General features: G+C 39.8%; 3 protein-coding genes across 4 annotated transcripts; all 3 read right to left on the reverse strand.

Annotated features, from left to right (window-relative positions):
- Positions 1-2,502: 2,502 nt before the first annotated feature.
- Positions 2,503-3,722, reverse strand: LOC116260828 (uncharacterized). Its single transcript, XM_031639342.2, has one exon. It carries the CDS (start codon positions 3,527-3,529, stop codon positions 2,963-2,965), a length of 567 nt encoding a protein of 188 aa, XP_031495202.1. The 5' UTR covers positions 3,530-3,722; the 3' UTR covers positions 2,503-2,962.
- A 3,747-nt stretch (positions 3,723-7,469) lies between these two features.
- LOC116260857 (phosphatidylinositol 4-kinase gamma 4-like) lies at positions 7,470-10,617 on the reverse strand. The gene is made up of 2 exons (XM_031639377.2): positions 8,546-10,617; positions 7,470-8,232 (listed from the first exon to the last, which is right to left on the reverse strand). Exons 1-2 carry the CDS (start codon positions 9,917-9,919, stop codon positions 7,855-7,857), a joined length of 1,752 nt encoding a protein of 583 aa, XP_031495237.1. The 5' UTR covers positions 9,920-10,617; the 3' UTR covers positions 7,470-7,854.
- Positions 10,618-13,524: 2,907 nt separating this feature from the next.
- Positions 13,525-19,490, reverse strand: LOC116260340 (uncharacterized). Of its 2 annotated transcripts, XM_031638594.2 has the most exons (6): positions 18,011-19,490; positions 16,511-16,705; positions 16,118-16,147; positions 14,917-16,026; positions 14,707-14,758; positions 14,131-14,269 (listed from the first exon to the last, which is right to left on the reverse strand). In XM_031638594.2, the coding sequence occupies exons 1-5, from the start codon at positions 18,440-18,442 to the stop codon at positions 14,723-14,725; spliced, it is 1,803 nt and encodes a 600-aa protein (XP_031494454.1). In that variant the 5' UTR covers positions 18,443-19,490; the 3' UTR covers positions 14,131-14,269; positions 14,707-14,722. The 2 variants fall into 2 exon arrangements, with proteins under 2 accessions (XP_031494453.1, XP_031494454.1); XM_031638593.2 differs by lacking the exon at positions 14,707-14,758 and having other exon boundaries at positions 13,525-14,269.
- Positions 19,491-23,999: the final 4,509 nt, after the last annotated feature.

The raw sequence follows: 23,999 nt of genomic DNA on the forward strand, positions 1-23,999 counted from the left end.
CTTTTCTTAACCGAGAATGGTTCGAAGCATCTGTCCATCCACCGCCCCATTAGAATCATTCTTTTGCTTGATATTGACATCCAAAACAAGCTTTACAACCGAAGGCAAACTTTTGCTTTATTATTATACATCCTGATTTGAATTGCCAGCCCTCGTTACAACTTTCTACTTCCGAGATCTCACCGACGTGCCAATCCTTCTTTTTAGAAGGCCGCCCTCTTTTTCCCTTATAGAGCCTTCTCTTCTTTACAAATGTTTAGGCTGAAAAGTCGAGATGATTTTGTTCAAACCAAACTGCTCCTTGTGGGGAGCGCCAAGTTTGATACATTCTCTTGTCAGCAAGAGGAATTGGACGAGTCGAATCAGAACCGGAATAGTTTGTTGCTCAGGATCAAACTAAAATTCTAAAGAAATTACTAGAAAAAAGGCATTCCATGTGTATCCATTGAATCAGAGAGTGTATCGGATCGGAACGCCGCCGTGCCGATTCAATCGAAACCGGCAGATTCTCTGCAAATTCAACAACACTGGACTTCGTGGTGGTAACTGCAAAATGCTTAATTGAGAGCAGCAGAGACACTTTAGATGTAAGAACGCTTTGAAAAGGTGATCCAATCACTCAAAGCCAGATCTTATCTACCACCAGCACTCCCTTTCCGACAGAGACACCCAAAGGAAAAAAAAAAAGAAGAACAGAAAGGAACCACAGATTTGGACCATGCCTTGATCTGCCTGCTTAGGATTCATATATTTCTTTAGCCAGGGAAGAAAGAGTTCTATTTCAATTTGTAAAACTCTAAAAGCTGATGCAAACAGGCTGCAAAAGTTGTACTTCAATGAAAGAAGAATAAAAAGGGCCAGCTAACAGTAAAGCCAGAGAGAGAGAAGACCGACCACCACAAGTCACAACCCTCATCGCGCTTGAGCCGATAAGATCGCGCTTGAGCCGCTAGGGCAAGCCAAACTTTTATCAACCATGGGAATCGAACTGGAGACACATCAGACCCACCAACTTCTCTCTCTCTAAAAGGAGAGATCAATGAGCAAAAGCGTTCCTAGTCACAGTTGTGACCAAGTGACTAGACAAGCACTGTGCCAGCACAGCCTGTGACTTGTGTGAGTCAGAAAAGAGGATCCTGATGATATGGCACCTAACTCTGAGGGGCTATTCCTCTGCATCATATGTGTTTTCTGTGAAGGAAAGGAATTAGTTTATCCACATTAATAAACTAAAGACTATCTTTCTTATGTTCATGCTCCAGTATCTAGGACAGATGTTCTTTTAAAAAAACCAATTTAAATACTTTACACTATGTTTATATTAAAAAAAAGAAAAAAAAAGGAGTCGATATGAGCCACATTAAATTGGTTTTAAAAAAAACCAATTTAAAATACTTTACGCTATTTTTAAATAATAAACAATAAAAAATGAGTCGATATGAGCCGATTCATATAGGCCAAGATGGCGTTTGAAACTGCTATGGACAACAGTGTGACGTACCAGATCTTCGATTTACAAAATTTTTCAGATTATCCACTCTCTTTTCAAACACACATGCAAATCCGGATTTAAAAGTGTTCTTTCTAGCTGAGTATGAAATTTATGGATTCATTGAAATGAAAAAAGGGAAAAGAAAATCAGACTTAAATCTTTGAGTTAGGAGTCATAAATAAAAGGATGGTTCAAAGAGTTCTAACGAGTATCTTAATGCCTTTCACTCGTTACTTTTGTTTATCAACTATTTGAAAGCATGAACACGAGGGATATCAATTGTTCACGCAAGCAAGCGTGAAAACAGACCAATTTTAACTAGTTTCTTTTGTAGGATTTAACAGATCAACTCCCATTTTCATCCTCCCTCTTCATTCCATTTTCACTTTCATTCCATCTCCATTTCAACTGCCAAACAACAGGATTAGCATTCAATGTCTTTAGATGGAATTGATGCACATAAGACTGAAAAAGAAAAAAAAAAAGCAAAGAACTGAACACATGTTATGTATAATTTTCAAACATCATCAAATTAGATTCATCAACCCTCTTTGGAAGGTGTACCAAAAGCCTTACATCAACTGCAAATACACCACTGTCAAACGTTCACAACTCTGAACATAATAGAAAGACAACTCACTTTTCACAATAGCAGGAAAACCCTTTCGAAATACTCTAATCCGCCATGAACGGCATCAAGTTTGCATTTCAAAAATGTTAGATAAGGCTTCAAAGAACCACAAGTTTGCCTTACTGCATCTCCTCTTCATTGGCAGAAAATCGATCCCACAATGTTCAGAAAGAGAAGAGTGCATTTAGATAAACTGCAGGAAACCAGATTTTCTGCAATACACCTCTTAATTTTCATAGACCAAGGGAAAACATTTCAGAAACCCATAAATAATGACATAAATGTTTCTCATACTCTTGCAGGGAACTTCACAACAGCAGAACTTGGTTTTGGCTTGTCAGAGATGTTCACAAACCCAATCAGTAAATAAGCTCTGCAATGATATCCAGACTATCATTATTACTAATATAACAAGAGTAATTACAACCAGTTTGTTGATTCTCGAAACCAAACTACATAGTTCAGTCCTAGATCTAACGCATACATTGGTAAATTGAGCTCACCATCAAGCTCTGATCTGAAAACGTCCTCTTCTGAACTCCAAATGCTGCAATGGTCCCTCACAAACTTGTGCGTGAGAGAGATAGATAGAGAGAGAGAGAGAGAGAGAGAGAGAAAGAGAGAGACTTGATCTACCAACCTCTGCACATTGTAACCTTCTCCCAAGATCTCCCCCCACCAAATCTCTACACAAAGTGATGCAGAGTCGAATCCAGTCTTGCACCATGTAACCTTCCCCCAAAATCTTTAGGGTGATTGCAGAACCAAACTAAACACTTCCAACTACTCATCCGTAGCAACAGTAGAGAACCCCCAACCTACCCTCTCTCTCTCTCTCTCTAGCAGTGGAACCCCAGGACCGTTCCATCCCTTGAATCGATCGCAATCCTGCAATCCACCGTCGTCTCGGCGTGATGCGTGAAGAAATGCAGCACTTTCACCCTCCCCGTCATTCTCATCCTCGCCTCGACCTCAATGGTGGTAGGGACCGCCGCGACGGTGGTAGCGGCCCGGAGTCCGATAGAGCCTAGTGGGAATCCCTTGACGGAAAAGGTGATGGTCATGAGTTGCGTGCGTCGTGCATCGATGCCGCCGGCGGGAATGAACATAAAGCCGAGCTGGTTTCCGGAGTAGAGAAGCAGGGCGGTGCTGTCATAGTGGTCGAAGGCGCTGGCCCTGTTCGGGTTGTGGACGGCGGCGAAGATGGAGAGGGTGAAGGAAAGGGTGCCATTGGAGATGGAGAAGGTGGGAACCTGTACGGTGCTGACGCTGATGGTCGGGTTCTCGGGCCTGAAGAGGGTGAAGAAGACGACGAGCAGGACGAGGATGAAGAAGATGAGGAAAATGGTAGCCACCAGGCAGGACGCCAAGTTCGCTCCCGTCCCTCCCCCTCTCTCCCTCTTCATTTCTGGGGAATGCCACCAACTGTTTGATTTACCGATCTACTGTATTCTTGCGTTTCACTTCTTACGGGGAAGAAGGAGAATGAGAGTGGACGCGATGCAGAAGGAAGTTGGAAGATGGATGGAGGATGGTTGTAGGAGGAAGGAAGAATTTGGTGACTCCTCTTTGTCTTCTTCTTAGTCATTTGCCTTTGGTGGGTACATTTGCGCTTCCTGTAAAGGTGAATATGAAAAGTTAAAAAGGAACAACAGACAAGAAGTTGAATGGGGTTCATGCTTGACAAGCAAGTTTTACTTGTACTGTAAATTGACTGTGAATAAGCTTATTTTTCTGTTTTGATAAAAAAAAATGAGTTAGTTCATTAAACAATTAAAAAGAGAGAGATTATGTAGTAAAGAAAGAGAGAGAAATTGTACCGGTTCGTATTGGCAAGTGGATAACTCGCATCGGTTCATGCTAACATCAGCAAATGCAGGAGAGTTGAAGGAAGCCTAGGATTCCCTTCAAACTGATTAAAGAAAGAACAGGATGCTGCATTTGAATGAATTTAATTTAGGGCTACCTGTAGTTGAGAAGATGGTTTTTATTGTTCAAATCGCATGTTAAATTTTGGTGAAACTTGACTCAATTCGGTCGTTTTTTAATTCTTATTATGAGAAAGGAAGCCGCTTACTTTTAAGGCATCTTTGAAATGTGCAAGAGAGCATCTTAGACAAAAAGTTAGAATCATTCTCTTGTTTAATATTCTTGTTTATCCATTAATTCTGTTCCAAAATTTAGGATAAATTTATAAAACATTAAGTTATAGGGTTCCATGAATTGTGCTCAATTTTCTATTGTTTCATTAGACAATAATATTTTGTTACTAGTGTCAAGCAGCCTCCTAAGAATGGCTTTTACGGTAAGAACATTTTGTGAATGTCTCATGAATATATGAGAAGCAAATTTATTCAATTTTCTCAACAAATTTTCCTTAGATACTTGCAAAATGTTTTTACTTCTAAACAATTGAAAGTGCAACAAAAAAAATTATATATAATCATGTCGATATGACATCTGGTACCATGTAAGAGCCCACACATTTTTTTTTGAATATTTGTCCATATGAAAAGCTGAATGAAGTTATATCCGCCAATGTCGCCCCAAATCAACCAACATCTGAACTGAATCATAAAAAATTTGTTTAAAATGTCTGATGCAAACCGATGTTAGTAAATTAAGGCGGGCTGATATAACTTACCGTTATGTTCTGACATAAAATGGAAACTTGTATTTATTGGTTAAAAAGTAAATGACCTCTGTTTCTTTTTTTTCCAAGAAAATGGTAAAATGTGTCACGATATCCTCCTTGGTGTTTGAAGGAGAAGTGTACTCTTGAGATAGAATGTCTGTCTCATGCATTTTTCTCCAACGTTAAAACACGTTCTTAGGGACGTCATGTACACGTACTTGTCACCGAATTTGTGCTTAAGATAGCTAAATAATTCGGTATTTGAGTATCAAATGTAGGATTGAGACGGAATGTCTCTCTCAAACATAGCTTTTTCCACCATGCAAGCACGTTCTTAGACATGTCAAGTAATGTACCTACTTCCAAATCTTCCCAATAAGATTGACATATATTTGTTTTCTAATGTGAACTTGTTATACTATCAAATCCACAACTTGCAAATCCAAATCTGACTTTCCGAATTATGGATCAATGGTATCTCCACTTGATAACAAGGTCAGGATCTGAATTGGGAGCATGGTTGTGGGAAAGCATTGCTCAGACTATCCATATTTTAGATGGTACCCGATTTTCCATTTGGATGCTCATATAAAAGTGGATCAGAACCTGAATCCGGTCAAATGTCATTTTCCAGTGAATCCCATCCAATCATGTTTTTCGATGTCAAAACTTTTCCCGGATTCTGACTGATTTGAAAGTGGTTTGGTCTGATCCAACTCATATCCGATCCAATGACGTCCTTAACATAAAAGTGATTCAAAACGTGAATCCGGTCAGATGTCATTTCCAATGAATCCCATCCAATCTTTTTTTTTTTTTTTGGGGGTCAAAACTTTACCCGGATTTGGACTCATTTGAAAATGGCTTGGTCTGAATTCGAGCAAATATCCGATCCAATGACATCCTCACCTACTTTTTGGGGCATGTGATAGCATCAAGATGTAAGGCGTCCTTCCCCTGCCTCCCTACATTATAGATCCCAACATCGCTTCAAATCGATTGTAAAAAACAAATGAGATCCAGGTTTCAAGGGGACATTAACAATCTGATATGGATCATTGTCAGGTCAATAGACCGCTTCTTGTTGCTTCCTTTTTATCGCTATGATGATTTTCTGTAGACGCAGGCCTGAAAATTTAGAAAATCACTTAAAAGAGATATGCCTGTATAAGTTGCCTTTACTGTTCAACTTATGACATCATTCAACTTGGTTTAGCCCGACTCCCTAACCCAAATAAACAGAATTCTTGTCGGTATAACAGAGAGATGGATGATATTTTCATACATGCACTAAAATTACAGGTAGAGAAATTAGGCATATTGTGCTTCAGTGATGAACAAAAGAAGTAATAACCATGGTTATAAAAATCAGCCAGACGTCCCAATTTGAATCAATCTAACATAGGGGAGTTCTATGGTAGGATGTACCAGATGCTACCGAATAGCTACAAATTAAAAATTTCTCACTAAAAAACAATTGTTACATAAGCATTAGTGATGATTTATGATGCAGAAAGAGTTCTTGGTGTTTTTACCAATGATTCATAGTGCTTTTAGGCACGATATACCTGGTTCGTGCTTGTTTTACCCTTTACTAGGTCCCCACACCGACGGTAGCCCCTCAAGCTACAGAAGATAGTTCCCTTGGTGCTTTCATCATTGTGGCCAAGGACATCTTTCATCTGCAGTTGATCAATTTAAACTTCAAAAACAAGGAAGGTTTTAATGGCCAGCGTTCAAAAGTTGGTGAATCTTTGAAAACAGAACGAGATGACCCATTTGAAACAGGTAAAACTATCAACCCCATGTGAAACAATCAACCTCTTCTGTAGCTGGATCTGCTTGTGCGCACATGCAGTTGCAGTAAAATGCATTCAAGAGAAACTGTAGAATTGCTTTATTTAATCACTAGCATGTGAAAATGTTTCCCATGAAAACTTTCTTTACCACTTGACAGAAAGTTTTCACTCTGCAAACCTATATAAGATTCCACCGTATCACCTTTGACATGGTTGTGGAAAAGAAGCCTGTCCTTTCTTGAGGGCCTGCAAAGTGATCCAGAAAATGACAAGCATTCCAATAATTCATGACTTCTACTTGTTCCAAACTTCTTATCTGGAATGCCCATTGCTAAATTGGGAAGCCAGACAGTGACATCAGGCCTACCACAACCCAAATACCCATAAACAGTGATTAGGCAACTACATTAGGTTAACCACAAGGCAAGTGTATGTGTTAGTCATAGTGATTGACCATCCCAAAGATTATGACCACAATTGGAGTCACTAGGCTTATCTTAGTCCTATGCATGTGACCTGCAGTAATTAACAGTCCCAAAAACTGTAACCACAATTTCAATTGGTAACCCAACCAAAATCACAAAGAGCGTCACACAAGTCTTGATTCTTAAAATTGTGCCAAACCACTAGTTTGGAATTTCCACTCGATAATAGGAGGCTGGACGACTGCATCAGGCTAGCTAACCACAGTGGAAGTTTTCTCACATGAAAGTGTGGAAACAATAACCACAATCGAAGAACAAAAATGGCGCACAGAAACACATCATAGACACCACAATTGAACAATTATACTGATTGCAGCTACCGACACATGAAAGGAAACAAGCCATATTTCTCTTTCATCCACAGAAACATCAATGTCATAACTGAATGTAAAACACGCAAGAGACATGCATTAGAATAGATCAAAAATATCATATAATACCATCTAACAACCGATGGTGTGGAATATTAGATTATATTGCAGCCATCCAAGAGAACATGCAATGGCAGTCCTGTTGATGCTCTTTAAAGGCATCCCTTAGAGCATATATAGAAGGCAGAAACTTAAACAAGTCTCTATGAACTTTTACAACCTCTCACCTTCCTACTGTTGCAAAGACAAATACAAACAGAACAGAAGGGGGGCCGTTCTAGCTGCCATACTGTATATGCAAACGTACGTGCATGTATGTACATATATACAAATATATGTGCATGCATACACTCATACGTGCATGTGTACATATGTAATATACTTGGTATTTAGTTTCATCTCCGGATCATAGAAAAAAAGACCATCAAATCCTTCTTTCTGTTAAAAACTAAGTCCTTCAAGGCGGCGATCCATAATATGGGAAACAGATTCCAAGAATGCAGATTCATTAATGCCTGGACGCATGTCATCTTGCGCTTCACGTATGATTTCTTCAATGACTGACTCCCTGTTCAAGGTTTTCCGGCACATGATGCTTCCAATTGCAAACGGGGTCATCCCACGCTGTGCACCCTTCTTCAGAAGCATGGTGGAAATCCGAAGTGTGCGGGCACAAGCGTGCGATAATTTCCAACCATGGAACTTTAGAAGCGCAATATCTAACTCAGCATCCATTGACATAATGTAGTCAACTGTTTCAGCACTGTAAGGTTTGCGAGCTTGTGGCCAGTAAAGCCAGTCGAAAGTGCAATCTTCAAACTGTGGCAGTAAAAACGACATTGATGAATAACCATATTTTTCAACTAAACAAGGAAATGAGAATAGAATTTTCAGCAGGCGCTAACAAGCTCAATTTCTAATTACTGCATGTTAAGACTAGTGGAGATGGAAAATAACTTCAAAAGCACTATGAAAGAAAATGTGCGGAAGAAACGAGAAAACTACAGTTCCACAGAACAAAGTCTTAGAGGTGTGAACTGTAACAGATATTCTATTCAGAACGAAGATAAATGTGTAATTGTTCATCACATAACCTTCTGCGGAAACAGTAAAGACAAGCACGTTTACTTACATTTTCAGGCAAGCAGTACCCATGGTCTATAGGAATCAGAACAGTCTTGCCCTCATCTTTGCAGACCAAAACATTTCCGGCATGCCGATCGGCATTCGCCAACCTTAAGTCCAAGACGGAGATTTTATGAACCTCTTCAACAGGAAAGGCTTCCGGTCCCATATCTTCGCAGCTGCCATAGTTCTTCACAAACATCTGCAAGGAGCCAACCTTCACATTCTTCAGTGATCGGTCAAATCCTTCTGGATGATTGAAACCTCCATGCAAGCACCTGACCATCATCGTCGGGGGCACGCCGGAAAAGCCCATTTCGTTTTCGAAAAGCAGTCGCCTCTTGCCTTTTGGATGATCCAAAATGAAAGCTGCAACCTCTCTGAATGCGCCTTCACCAACTCTGGTCCCTCTCTTCAACCCCTCTCCGTCCAAAGACATTGGGAGACCTCTAGGATTGTTGACAGCCTTAGGCTCTTCGTCTATTGGTTTGAAAACAGCAGCGTATCCATTCCCCGACGAATCCCGCATGAAATAGGTGCCGCCGGTGCCCTCTGAAGACCTGATCGGCGAGTAACCATTGGCCAATCCGGCGACCGTGGATTCAACGAGGTCATTGAGAACACCACCTAAAGCAGCCTCAGGGTTCACAGTGATAGGTTCCAACCAATTATCTCTATCAACTACATTCCCAGTTATCGCCTGCGGCTCAGATTTATTGATTACTTCTCGTTGATCCCCGCCTTCAGTAAGTGGTTTCTCACTCAAATTCAACGCGAAAATCGACAATTCATAGTCTGTCTCCACTGTCTTGCCTCGAATTTTGACATTTTTCTGAACAATCAAGTGGACCAGAGCCTCCCCATCTTTACAGATATCATTGACAAGGATAAGATCGTCTAGCTCCTCACCGTTACAGATGAGCCCCTGTTCTCTAAGATCCACAAAGCCCTTCCCTTTTCGGGCGATCTGCTGCTTGAGATACCTTATGTTTCTGAACCGTTCGACTTGAAACTCAAACTCCTTCCCCGAGACCGTCTTCACCGTGATTGACTGGAGATCGGACAATCGGATGATCAGGTGAAGCACATTGCCGTCCGATACTCCATATTCCTTGATCAAACAATCGTCTCTCGCCAACTCTCTGCCACGATGAACCAACATCTGCTTGTTCTTTAGGAACCCCTGGAGCATCTGGATCTTGAGCTTCACCGAGGCAATCGAATCGGACTCCATCACCCGCATTGGGACGACGGAATCAGGCAGGGTAAGGTAAATGAGGATCGACTCGTCTGGCAATAGTCGATCCTTCCGGCGGATGAACCCATCAAGACGGGTCAGATCGTCGTCGATTGGCCTGAGAACGCCGGCAGAGCTCGACATCTTTGCGGACTGCGTAGCAGAAACCAGACGAACTGAACCCTAAGCCGTATCTACACAACCGCAATAACAAAGCTGCTCCAAATCAAACTTTAGAACTCCAGGATTTCAAGAATGCAGCCACGATTCTTCCATGGAAAAAAAAAAACACATACACACCCAAAAACCAAACCTTTCTCCACAGACCCAACAAACAACCTAAAAATGGACGCACCACACAATCATGAAGAAATTGCAGAAATCCCTTCCCCCTTCAAACGAAAGGTAAAGAAGAAACCCTCCACGTCAAAGGAAGAACCCACGAATCGAACACCAAACGCACTATAACACCGTCAGAGAGCGACACTCAAATCCTTCCTCCCAGAAGGGGGAGAAGGACCAGACCACCCTCCGAAAAGATAGATAGAACACCACCCTTATTCTCGAAACACACACACAACACCTCAGACTCCAATACTAGCTCTAATCACAGACGCAAACGAACCATGACCCACAAAAAATTACTCCTAATCGAGTGCCACCAGCATTACATCTTCGAAACCCATATCAAAATAACTAACAAGACCAGTCTCAGAGGCTTCGTTGCGCAGAACCACCACACGAAAAGAAAAAAAAAATTGCAGAGAAAGAGAGAGGAAGGGGAAGGCAAAGGGGATTGGATTCTTACCAAGGAAAGAATCAGAGAGGGGCAGAGGAGAAAATGAACTCTTTAAAGAGAGAGAGAGAGAGAGAGAGAGAGAGAGAGAAAAGGGCCGAGGAATTGGCGAGTTTAAGTTAGGCCAAGCCGCTCTTTTTGCCGATTTTAGCTGCGGAACGGACACGGTGCCCCCCAACAGGGGATTGAGGCTTCCCACTGACGGCCGACCCCAACGGTTTTCGTTCAGTCGTAACGGCAGAGGCTCCTTCCCTGGACTGAGCAAGGCAACCACGCGCCCCCGCCTTTTGGTTTTCCGTTTATTTGGTCGGATCTCAGATCCAGATCCAAAAATCCAGTGCTCCAAATCGGAGAGTGGCAGGTAAAATTTTCTTTTATTATTGATACGCCCATCTTTTATGGAGTTGGTGATGGCAAAGCCAATTAAAAATGTTATTACCAACTAAAGCGAAGTAATTAATTATAATTTTAAGTCACGGAAATGAATCTAGAAGAACCAATGTTGGGGCGCCTTAAATAGCTGAACCTATGTCCTGCCATTTGAATGTCAATATATGCACCTCCCCAGCATTCAAATATATGTAAACTCTTTTAATCGATTACAATATATGTAAATCATGTTTCCTTTCCTAGAATTATGGACAAAAGTAGACCCTAAAATGGAATTCTCCTGAAACCTATAACTAAAAGAAAAAAAAAATATAGTATTGCTCCCTTATTCTATGATAAATCTCCATAGTTTTAAGAGAAGAAGCATCAATCACTGTACACCTATTTCAACACAACCTCATTTTGCACCGTCGAAATGCATCAACGCATGTACATAACTTGTTTCTATTATTCCTTTACTAGCTTTCTGCTTGCATTATTAGCTGAACTTAATTTTATTTCACTATGGTTTATTTCAAATATAATTAAATTTTATTCACTTAAGTGAAACAACATGGGGGGGGGGGATTCAGATGCAGAATCTAGGATATCTTCATATTGTTTTACAAAAATGAGATTTGGATGCAGTTAATATCTTTGTGTTGTTTAATAAATATGAGGTCTGGTTGGAGTAAAAAACAATTTGAGTCTAAATACGAATGAGATCGTATTGTTTGTTGAAATTTGTAAAACATTGAATACCTAGACGAGTGCTGGACAACAAGTGCAGGCTTGAACCAGGGGCTCAAGTTGGATTAAAGAAGTTGAGGAGATAGGAAAAGTTCTAAACAGTTTGATGAAGGTAATATAAAAAGTTATAAACGAAACTCTCCCCCACAAACTGCATCTTTTGGGAGAAATAATCCATGCCTAGTTGTAAAAAGGAGAGAAAGAGAGAGAAGGAAAGAGAGATACCATAGACATAGACAATGATTAAGATCATCCATGGGGCCTTATCCTTCTTCTACAGTAGATATACATCATGGTCCATCCTAAGATCCTCCATGGTTCCTTGGATCCTCTTCTTCTTAATTAGACTTGGTGTAGAACATGGTCCGGGTGGTAATTGGAAGTTGTGTTGGATTATTTTGTTGACAAAGATTCAGAGATCGTGTTCGAATTTGGTTGATGAAATTAGAAAGTGTGCGGTGATGACACAGTTACAAGCCGATTAGAAGATACACAACGTTCTAGTAAGTTTTCCAGGAACGAACTGTATAGAAGAATGGATTATAGCCATATATGTAAAGTATTGAATGCATTTGCAGTCTAATGGTCAAGGCGAAATGGTCCATTTTCTTACTTCTTTAAGGTGCATATGGAGACTTGTGTATCAACTTTCATTTGGATTAACTTTACTTTGGATTAACTTTACTTCCCCTGACCGAGAATAGGAATGTCAATGTATTCAATTACAATCAGATATTTGACCCAACCATTCAGAAAAAGTTGGACGTAGAAACTAAATATATCTAATCAAGAAATAGGATCGAATTCTAATTTAAGGATGTTATTCGATCAGATTCGGACTCTCAGATATAAATAAATATCTGATCATATTCAAACTCAGATTAGATTTTAGTTTTAAATAAATATCTTATATTCAATACCAGATTAAAAGTAAGCCATATTCAGTCTGAAGTTGGGATTTAGATGTGAATTTCAAATTAGATTGAAATCATGGGATTTCAGATTTCGCATTTGCATATGACATTGAATTCAAATCTGAATAAGTGAACATATGAAAAAGCAGATATGATCAAGAGTAAATGTGAATCAAATTTGATCCGTTGACATCCTAAGGAGGATAAGGATCTAGCCATATTAGTCAAATTTGCACCAATTTATTCCGACATATTTATAATCTCTAGTGTAAAGCTCCAAGATGAGGGCCCCTTGAGCCCTGATGATTGAGGACATATGAACAGCCATTAAACCATGGTCAGCATCACTGAGCTCCATAGGTTTCTGGATTATTTTCAGAGGTTCATATCACAGGTGATTCATCATTGTTTTAAAATAGTTCCATTCGTATCTGTCTATCTTCCAACATTTTCTCGCCCTCTTGACATTCCAGTTCATAATCTGCATACCGGCCGTGTAGAAATAGCCTTCGTTCAACCAAGATCTACCAACATCTTAGCCCAGAATCCCCTTGTTTCCCTTTCTTCCCAGAAGTCAAAAACAAGGAATGCATCAGATCATGTTGCTACCTTTGTCAGACTCAGAATCTGATTCAGGCCGATCCGAGTATATTTTAGCAAACAAGCAATTCAGTAAAGATAACGAAGCAATTACCCTAGAGGCCGAAGAGATTGGTCTTGGTTTTTGGGCGTAACACAGGAAGCAGAATAAAAACATGGAAGTGTCAACCTGCTACCTCGAACAGAGGATCACGATGCCAGGTGATTGGCTATGAAAATCAAAACTATCGAAGAGGTTACTTGCCTGATATTGAGAGTTGGGAATGAATTCGATTGACGTGTCGTCTTTGGATGTTATTGACTGCTTAACAATAAAAAAATTTTTAACTGCACCAAGTGACAAATCTTCTCATCTTCCAATTGTTCCTAGAAAGCTTCTTCTGATACAGAATCTGGCACGCAGACAGACTTCGTTCATAGTTCCAACTAAAAGCACCAGACAGCACGACCAAGAGACCTTGCCACCTAGGCTTAATGGAGACGCAAACAAAAAGATAGGTAGCCATTTACTTATCATACGTTCCTGTCAATAAACTCACATATCCTCTCTTCCATATAAATCCGATCCTGATGCCGGCGAGGCATGTGCCTCTCATCAGGGAAGATTAGAAGCTCATATGGCTTACCAACATCAATGAGCGCATTAATAAGCCTTGCTGTGTGCCGAAAGTGAACGTTCTCGTCAATCATCCCATGCACAATCAACAATTTTCCTCTGAGTTTATCCACATGATACATGACAGACCCATATTCATAGGCATCTGGGTTGTCTGCCGGTTTGCCCATATATTTTTCTGTGTAGAAAGTGTCATAACCATCCCAAGAGGTAACGGGAGCACCAGCGACAGCACAGCAGAAGGTATCAGAGAATCTTGCCAAGGTGATGGCGGACAGGTAGCCACCATAACTCCAGCCATATAGTCCAATATGTCCTGGCTTGGCAAGTCCTTGTTTTATAAGCCACTCTGCACCAGCAAGCTGGTCTTCAGCATCAATGCGGCCAAAGTTGTGCTTCAAAGCACCTTCAAATTTCAGTCCCCGTCGTGATGTGCCTCGATTGTCCAACTGAAATGAAGGCAAAGAAAAAATCAACATGTAAAACTGAAATAACCTTCAAGGATCAGCAATGGGAACGAACACTAAAAGTAAACAACCAACAAATTTATCTTTTGCCTTTGCATCAGCCAGCAACATGTTCGATAGCTGGGATGGCAAGAAGGCCTCAAACCCAGGCCCTCTTTCACCCAATAGGCGAGCTAATTTCAAACCTTAATTGCAATCTTTTGCTGTTTCTTGTGGTATTCACAGTATGTAAACAGCAAAAAAATACTCTACAGTTTAAGTTGCACAAAGTTCATTTAGAATTACTTCTTTGCTGCTCATATGGCATCTCAGAGGACCAATCTGACCAAAATAGATCAAAATTTCAAATAACTCAATAAAGAAACAGTCTTAAACCTTGTGGTTAATTTTCTTTAAGGTTCCAGTCAATAAATTCTTACATGCAGATGGTAAGCTTTACTTGGTAGTTGGTACTACCTCGAATCCCTTAAGCTGACACAGATCCAACAAAACAGCACGTGTTAAAAGAGCAGCAAAAACTAAAAAGATGAATTTCACAACTAATCAATTACTAACATCTTAGTAAGTAAAAAACAGTAAATTCAAGTCAAAGTATATTCCTAAACACAAATAACGTGAAAGTATCTAACCTTCCAAACTAGGATGCCTTTGCTCCGAAAATATTGTGCTCTCATATCAACAGTATTCAACCATGAATCATAAACAATTTGGACACTTGGACCACCATAGACACTGACTAAGGTCTTGTATGGTGGAGGCCCAAACCTTTTACTATCAGGTCGATACAGGGCACCATAAAGTATAGTACCATCAACTGCTGGGACCTCAAAAATTTCTGGTGGCATTAGTTGAAGCCTTTTGAATCGAGGAACAGTACGTGGGTGCTCAAACAGGGGCATCAACAAGCTTCCATCAAGAAGTGAACAAAGAAACACTTTGGGGGGTGTATTGAGAGAGTCATGAATATCAATAAACCTCTGCATCTGATGATCTAGGACAACCACATGTCTCCCTTTCCCATGGGTCAACCTCTGGGGTATCTGTAATGTATGGGTCCAATCAGGAAATAAGCTAACACAGTATAAGTTGGACTCCAGAGGTCCATCTTTGGTCCCAGTAAAATAAAGAAGTCCAGCATTCTCGTTTACACCAGCAATTTGCTCAACCATCCAATCGCCCTCAGTAATGGGGCCTAAGCAATTACCATTCCTGTCGTGTAGATAAAGATGCCTAAAGCCAGTCTTCTCACTAGCCCATATAAAGCCTTTTGCAAACTTGTTGACACCCTTGTGGAGTGGCATAAAGCAGTCATGTAAATTAATCCAGACATCAGATTCTTCCACCAAGAGGAGTGTCCTATGACCCGTACTGATGTCAAACATAATTATCTTTAGCTTAGAATGACATCTATTCAGAACCTGAGCAGCAAGAACATTGTCAGGCATCCATGTGACTCTTGCTAAATACTCTTCATCATCTCTGTCTTTATCCTGTGTGCCACAAAGAAGGTCCATCCATGTAATTTCACCGCCAGAAGCCGAAACAACACCAAGGCGCACTTTAACATTTGAAGTGCCAGAGAATGGATAGGCATGATCTTCTTGAGCATCAGAGCCAACACAATCTTTACCTTGATGCATGATTCTGAAAAGTGGTATTTCAGTTGCATCAACTTGCGTAAATGCAATGTGTTTTCCATCTAATGACCACCAGAAACCAGATTTTCGGTCCATCTCCTCCTGCATCATTGATAAGAAGAGCACATAGGCTTGACCTTACCCTTTTAAGAACAGCTACCAACTTCAAATGAATGAGAAATTTGAAGCTTACCTGTGCAATATACTCAGCAAGACCATGAGTCTGCAAAACAGCAACATACAGATTTCAGCAATGTTAGAATTGCACATCGACATACCCTTTTAAGAACATACTTGTATGTGTGATACATGATCTTATATTCCATGACTTCTTATATATTTTCTTCCCTATATTTTATTGTCTAACACTATCATAACAAAGTAAATGGTTAGCACAATATTTACATATTTTCCAGCTTCATAAGCTTTCTGGGGTCGTGAGTGAACATATTCATAAGCCTAGTGCAAGCATGATGTTAGTTGCAGTTAAAGAGGAAAAGAGCAATGGATGCAATGGATCTTCACCAATACTAGAATACTTTGCTCACCTGGAACAGCAGATAAAGAAACTTGATTTATCATTTACCTTTGCAGTTTCCTTAGCACCAGATGTTAACTGCTTGGATTCACCGCTTGACAAATTTAGAACGTATAGCTCATGATCTCTTACATACGCAAGCATAGATCCATCTGGAGAGAGGTGAGGATCAATTATTGGGGAGCAAGAAGTACTAGGAAGCTTAAGTTCGGCCTCCAGACCAGGAACTTCCTGAACATAGATCTGTTTGAAAAGAAAACCATCAAATTCAGCACAAGCAGCTTCTTAATACATCAATGTGGACTAAGTTAAACAACAAAAGAAAAGAAAAATAACAATCACCCAAAATGGAAAAGTCAGAGAAGCACCAATTCTTTGTATGGATTATGTGCATGTGTAGCACAAGCCTGAAACAGAAAAATGCTTCAAAGAGCGAAATTGTTGTAAGGTCACTCATGGCCACTTTACCGTAGCCAGAAGGTAAATAGCACTCTTCAGATATGAATTCACCAATATAATCATTTTATGATACAATGGTTATCACGTAAAAAAGAAGACAGCAAGATCAGAAATAATCCAAAGCCATTTAAATCAACCAACACAGACCCAGATTGCTTGGGAAAAATAGAGGACGTGGTAGGTGAAGCCAGAAGCAAGCACAACAATTGTTGGTCACTGCCAGAGTGCAGTAGCCACATGTGAGTGATCTAGAAAGAGTACTCGGATCTCTCAGATGTACCAATGGATCAAGCACAAGACCTAATTTCATATAAGTTGATAGATTAAAAGTTTGCATTTGCAGATCACTGTAGATTAGACACACCAACATACTGGGGTATGAAAGTAAATGCATTATGAATTTTTTGTTGGATATCAGCATGCTTCAAGAACCAAGATTCAGCAATGGAGCAAACACTTTATTTCCAGTGTCAAGGAAAAACTGCAAAAGCTTCCTAGTCCACATGAGAAGCATGTTTGATACTTCGAACCAATAAAGTTTTGTGCTCTACAACGAAAGGTATTTGATCAAACAGAATGAAAGAATACTACCAATTTTGTAAACTTCAAATGTAAGAAAAAGGGGCTTCCACGTTATCTAAACCTTCTTTTGAAAATCGGAAATATACTCCAACGGAGCATCCTAAAAAATGGAAATGACCACAAACATGTAATATCACAAATGTGCATGCGCAAGATATAAATGAATTAACATATGCATGCGCAACATTTAAATGAATTAACATATGCACGCGCAACATATAAATGAACTAACACATCATTCATAATACCATAAAGAATGGAGATGGCCACATGCGTGCGCCTTATGCTCGTGAATGTGTGGATGCACATGCAAAACATCATTAAAAGCGTAAAGACAATTAAACTCCATTAAAACCACGGAATAGCTTCAAAAGTTCAGATACATTAGCACAATGAAAATTTTCAGCTGCATTGCATACATGGCGAGAAAACACATTAGAGACACTGAGAAACAGAGCCAGAGCAAAGAAGAAAGGGAGCAGAGAAAGAAAGAAAAAACAAACAGACCCCGCTAGGCAGAGGGATCATGATTTTGGCAGGCTTAGAGCAAGACTTTGCCCATTCATACCGGGTGACTCCCAACCCTCTTTCTCTTAGCCTTTCCCTCCTCAGCTTCTCTTCTGCAGACAGCCTGCTTTCTTCCAGGCCCCCACCTGGTGGACTAAAAACCAACACTTGCTGTTGTGTTGCAGGGTCGAAGACGAAGACATTGTGGTTCAAAGAATTGTTGGGACAGAACAAGAACGAAATCAAGCTATCATCAGGACTAAAGCTGACAGAGACCGGGGCAATGTAGCCAGGCAAAGGGTACTGGACAATCTCTTCAACAGGGAAGAGTAAGCATTCGTCTAGGCTCTGTATAGCAGAATGATCAGTAGGAGGCATGTTGGTCTCAGATGATTTCAATCGCTTGAGCTTCCTTTTCGAATTCGCACGCATTCCAGAAGAGCTATAAAAATTCAAACCAACCTTCTACGACAGTTATAAGAAAATTGAAAACCCAACATGAAAACCACATTTATCAACAAAACCAGATTTTCTCTAGATATAAGAATAACCTAACTTGCAAGTCTATAGAAAAATTTCAACTATTTGAACGGTGGAAGAAATCCAAGGGGAGATTTTGAAGAAAAAAAAATTCAAGATTTCCTAATGGCAATGGGCATATGATCTTCAAAAAAATGTAAAATTTTCCATGCACTGGAATACATTTAAGAGGAAAGAAAGCAAAATTACTGAACTGGAAAAATATAGGGACCAAACATGTTTTGGACAGCAAAATACGCCAAAAAAAAAAAAGAAACAACAACAACACGAATTTGAAGTTTCAAGCTGAGAACTGATCGAGAAGTATCTTTCTAGGGTTTAACTCTGCAGAAAAAGAAAAGAAACTCTAACGCAAGCCAAACTAATAATTCCGTCCAGGATGAGGAAAAAAAAAAGGCAAAATTCGATCAGATAGCAAGACAAAGAAAGAAGAGAAAATCGGTTCTCTCGAAGTTCGAGATGTCTAAATTAAACAAAACGCCACTAAGACAGTAAACCGGCCCCGTCACTAAAATTTTGGTTTTTCAAACTTCGGAACGTACAAGTTAAACCAAAAACATGTTTTTTTTCACTTGCGATTCACCACAGGTCCACAAGCAGAGGGAATCAATCAATCAGAATATCCTCAAAGTTATGGAGCTGCCGAGTTTTTCTCTATAACAGGACAACCTCTCCTCCCCGGGAAGCAGTAAGAGCAAGCGAAATTCCTGAACCGGGCCACGGACTAAAGATCATACAAAAGGGAAACTCTGAAAAATTCCCGTCTGGCTTAACCCAAACCGAGAGGCGAGCAGGAAGAGAATCCGGATCCCGAAAGATCGGGAAAAAAGTGGGAGGGGAGAAGGGATTTCTGGTCTCACGAGCGGAGAGCCATTGAACAGATCCGCGTTGGGAGATTGCCGGATTCTTTTAATTTCTGGAAATCCGATATCCCCCTTCACCGGGCAATGCTCCGGTAAGTTTTTATACCTTCGTGTCCCTGTTCTGCTCACGAGACAGCCTATACAACGGATCAGATATGATCTGGGCATCAGATCCAAAACCAAAATCGTAGCGTACCCCCCTTATCGGGTCGGGTATAAGCTGTTGGTTTGGTCCGATATCCGCGATCCAAAGACGCAGCTCCTCGCTCACACCTGCAGCCTCGCTGCTTGCATCAACCCGGTTCGTAACCAAGCTTAACTTCGTCTCGACTCGCTCCGATCCGATAATCATCTGGCCTTGAGGAAACGAGCCAAACGAAATAAAAGGCTTGTGAACTAAGGTAGTTCAAAACCAGTGTTCTTTAAATTAAAAAATTGAAAAAATTGTATAAAAAATAATTAGAATGAAATCTTTTCGCAGCTAAAAGATTTTGGACAACGATCCATAACTTGGGTTCCGTTTCTTGTGGAAGCAGTAGGTGATTTTTAAGTCATTACATGTAATTTTCATGAAATGCTTGGTTCGGTTCATGCCAATCCTCGACTCGAGCATAATCGAGCTGAGTTCGAGTTTTAAGAACTCAAGCCGAGTCCAGCTCAATTTAATGAAATAGAACTCGAGTCAAGCTCGAGCCGAGTTCAAATTCCTTTCAAGACAAATGAGCTGAGTTCGAGCTGGCTCAAACTCTCTCATAAACAGCCCTAATTGTTGCCAGCTGCCTAAGTACATAAATTAAACTATGGTAACAAATTCAAGAAGTAGCTATTTCTAGGAAGTGTTTGATAAGGAGAGGTGGAGAACATTGAGTTTCAAATTACATAATTATAAAACCCATGATTGGGGTGTCACTTCCCATCGTAGAGCCGAAGCTTCCACTCAACCCTTTGTCCTAGTAGGATACATGGCTTGGTGCCTCAGAGTGCCATCTCACTCTACTTCAACTTGCACTTCGCTGAACTCCTTCCGTACACTCCTGACACTCCAAATGAAGACTGACCAGCTCACACTTCAAAATAATGCACAAACCCCCACCCCAAGCTATTGTGCCAATCCCTGGGGGACCAAGAACACATACTTGTTTCAGAAAATATTATACAATTAAAGATATTACTTTTAGATCCAATGGTCAAATAATGCTAGACCTAATTTATACCATGTTTCCTGAGATAATAACACGGCATTCTTAGAGCACATATTTTAAGAAGATATATGATGCTTTTTTTTTTATCAAACGTACTCTTAGTTCACAACAAGTGCAAGTTATTGGGTTGAACATTCAGTTCATAATAAATCACTAAGAAAAGTTGGTAATACACTTTTTTTTTTTTTAAGTCTGTCGATATTTATGCAACACAGAGATGAAGACCTATGAAAGACAATGAAATAGTATATATGAGACACTGTATAAGCCTTCATGCATATCTAACAAGTGATGGTGACTTAGGATCACAACTCCAAATTCGACTTAAAATGAACCATGTTGTTCTTCTGGTTTTGTGAAAGCGTCGCTAATGATAAGTAGTGATCCAAGAGCAGCATTATATGAAAATGTCAATCCACGCATGAAAATCGTGTTGTAGGATCTCCATATTATTTACAGTACTCTTAAGTGCAAATCCTCATGTATATCTAACAAAAGAAAGATATTGTTAGAAACATGAGTGCAACTCCGTGGTAAGTCCCTAAGCGGTCGGCGCAACGGCTTGCGGTGGGGGGCTAGTAGGCAGTCAGTCTCCATTTCAAATGTCAAAGGCATCAACTTTTTATACTAAAAAAAGGTCACCGACCGATGCACAAGTTAAAATGTAGCAGAGGCAGCACCCTGAGGCACTACAAGCAAGGCTTATATCCTAAGAGGGGAGGGAGGACGAGGGGTCAAGTAGAAACTTCGGCTCTCTGCTGGGTGGTGGGTCTTCTCCGGTTACTTTGGTAAGTCCATCTTAAACCAAACCACATTAAATCTTTCTTTATTCATTTTGTATGCTTTTAGAACATGATGATAGGTTCCAACACATCTTCTAAGTCCGTCAAATCAACAAGTTAACAAATTCAAGCTTTGTGGCATTCAAACGTACTGATATTATAATTTCTCACTGTTTAGGTATTGCCCTATATTCCTATATATATTTGAAGGGAAACAGTACATTTTATAGATGTCTGTTTTGGAATGTTAAAGCTTTAGTGCAGCTATGAACACAAGGAGATCCCCTGTCTTTCCGAACCAACTACAATCTAAGGACTTGAGAACAAATTGCAAAAGAAATGCAAAAAGTCTTGTTTTGGAACTTATTCATCAGGGATATGGGTAGTTAACATGCATCGGGGTCACCTCAAAGTTTCAAGTTGTTTTGGTAAAATGACGGACGGACGTAAATGCGATTTCCAATGGACAAACTCTTATTAAACAAAAAGTAGATCGCTCCTACATGATCGAACTTCGCTATAACTTCTTAATAAATTGAGATTCAAGGAAATCTTAGTCATTTAGATAAGCTCTTAGTGGATCCTTACTAGATGAAGAAGGAATGCTCACAACTTTAGGGGCTCTTTGGTGTAAGTGTTTTATGAATCTGTTCTAAAATTAGGGTGAATTCACGGAACACTTAAACGAGTGTCCTATGAATCTACCTTAGTTTTGAGGTAGATTCATGAAACAATCACATATTGTTCTTACTGCCAAACGAGCCCTTAATATCTCTGATAAAAACGATTCATGTGTCTCGATACATATTGAATATGATAAGATCCAGGATTGACAGTAAAAAAAAAAAATATTCAAATAAAAAGTTCGGGTCTGACATGTAGGATAGAATCAACATGTACATGGATCTGGATATAGTTCTGAGCATTACAATAATTAAACTAATCCTGATAGATTTCCAACATAAAAAGTTCCAAGAAAAACTATTCTAATATGGATTCGGGCATATGTAATTCCCATAGGACTTGGGTAGGTTGTTCCTATCTGATCCAATATAGAACTGGGTCAGTTACCATTGCCCAAAGTTGGACCTGAGACCAGGCACAAATGAGTATATGAAGGTCCAAATTTCTTGTACCCATTTCAGTCAAATCTAACTTTCTTTATTGTCGGATCCGAACCTGAAATTTGAACAAAAGGGCATCGGTAGTTGGATATGAACCTTATTTCAAGACCTCAGATCTGCATATAAAGATGTCAACAAATTGAATTTGAATAGGATGTACCCTTTCCCATGTTGGAGATTCACATGTTCAGATTCCAATCCAAATGAGAAAAGTCATACCATATCCAAATTGCAATTTTTTAATTTAGAATTCATATCATCCAAGTCCACTTTTTATTTTCATGTCAGAAACTGAATTCGACTTTTAAATACACAACCAAATCCGAACTGCATTATGACATGTTAAAAACCCACTTTGAAAATATACAGATATTGGGCATGGAATATTTATTTGAAAGTAAGTCCGATGCAAAATCTGATTGGATAATTGTGTAAAACCAAATCCAAATCCAAATCCATGGATGTCATTTTCTATTTCTTAATTAAAAATTAAATTTTTTTTCATATCCGACTTTTAGTATGCGGTTGGGTTGGACACCCGATCCATCAACATCCCTTATAACTTCATAGTAGAGCAACTTTGTGATCCCCTAATGAAAGCGATGCAAAACCAAAATATCGTTTGTTCCTTTCATCTGGACCTCTATGATCACCAGAAAGAGAAAGGTTAGACTATTTGAACCGAGCAGTTCGAGTACCTTTATTCTCCAACAAAAGCAGAAGGAATGGGTGTATGAGTCTCACATGAGAGGTGCTTTTAACAGGGGAAAAGGAGAACTCTAGCACTAAGTTCTACTACTAAATCTGGTCTCTAGCTAGCTTTAAAAGATCATTTTGCACCATCCTGAGGCCCCTGGTTTAGAAAATACCTGAATCTGCCCTAGTGTTTGATGCCAAACGACCATTTATGGCTTGTTTGGTAAATGGAATCGTCTGTAACTGTTCTATAAATACGGCCCAAGGAATCGGTTTCATGAAACACCTTAAAAGGTATTCTATGAATCTGCCACAATTTTTAGGGCAAATTCATGGAACAATTACAAACATTTTATGGTTCTTTGGTTGACATTAAAGCCAGGACAAAAACCTGACTTTCATGCTAAACCAAGTGCTCTACAACTAGTTTTGATGCCAAAACCAGGAAACAAGCCTTTTGTGGTTAGACAACTAAACTATGGCATTTCTTGCCCTTGGGAAATTCAATGTTTTAGTCTTCATAAGGCTATTGACATTTTGCATGAAAATGCTTGTAATTAATGGCCACCCAAGCATAGCTGATCGAGCTGGTGGTGCTAAAATGACACTTTCTACCTGTTTGGTTCTCTCTTGGTGCTATACCTATACCTCTATGCAATATGAGGCAGAGCACGATACCTACACTATCTCTTCACCAGGTACTATGGCACTCTTGGATCCTTGGCTCTTTCTCAGGCATAATCCTCTCGCTCACTAAGGTCTACCAAAACTAGCTCAGTAGA

This window comes from Nymphaea colorata, chromosome 9 (genome assembly GCF_008831285.2).
Source record: "Nymphaea colorata isolate Beijing-Zhang1983 chromosome 9, ASM883128v2, whole genome shotgun sequence".
Lineage (NCBI taxonomy): Eukaryota > Viridiplantae > Streptophyta > Magnoliopsida > Nymphaeales > Nymphaeaceae > Nymphaea > Nymphaea colorata.

What these genes read in the sequence shown, in the direction of transcription:
- LOC116260857 (XM_031639377.2), bottom strand. Translation starts at nt 9,919, where the DNA reads ATGTCGAGCTCTGCCGGCGTTCTCAGGCCAATCGACGACGATCTGACC. An exon ending in GGTACTGCTTGCCTGAAAAT is followed by an intron (nt 8,233 to 8,545) that starts GTAAGTAAACGT and finishes TTACTGCCACAG; the next exon opens with TTTGAAGATTGCACTTTCGA.
- LOC116260340 (XM_031638593.2), bottom strand. Translation starts at nt 18,442, where the DNA reads ATGCGTGCGAATTCGAAAAGGAAGCTCAAGCGATTGAAATCATCTGAG. An exon ending in GTGCTAAGGAAACTGCAAAG is followed by an intron (nt 16,148 to 16,510) that starts GTAAATGATAAA and finishes GCTGTTTTGCAG; the next exon opens with ACTCATGGTCTTGCTGAGTA. An exon ending in TTGCTGAGTATATTGCACAG is followed by an intron (nt 16,027 to 16,117) that starts GTAAGCTTCAAA and finishes TCAATGATGCAG; the next exon opens with GAGGAGATGGACCGAAAATC.
- LOC116260828 (XM_031639342.2), bottom strand. Translation starts at nt 3,529, where the DNA reads ATGAAGAGGGAGAGAGGGGGAGGGACGGGAGCGAACTTGGCGTCCTGC.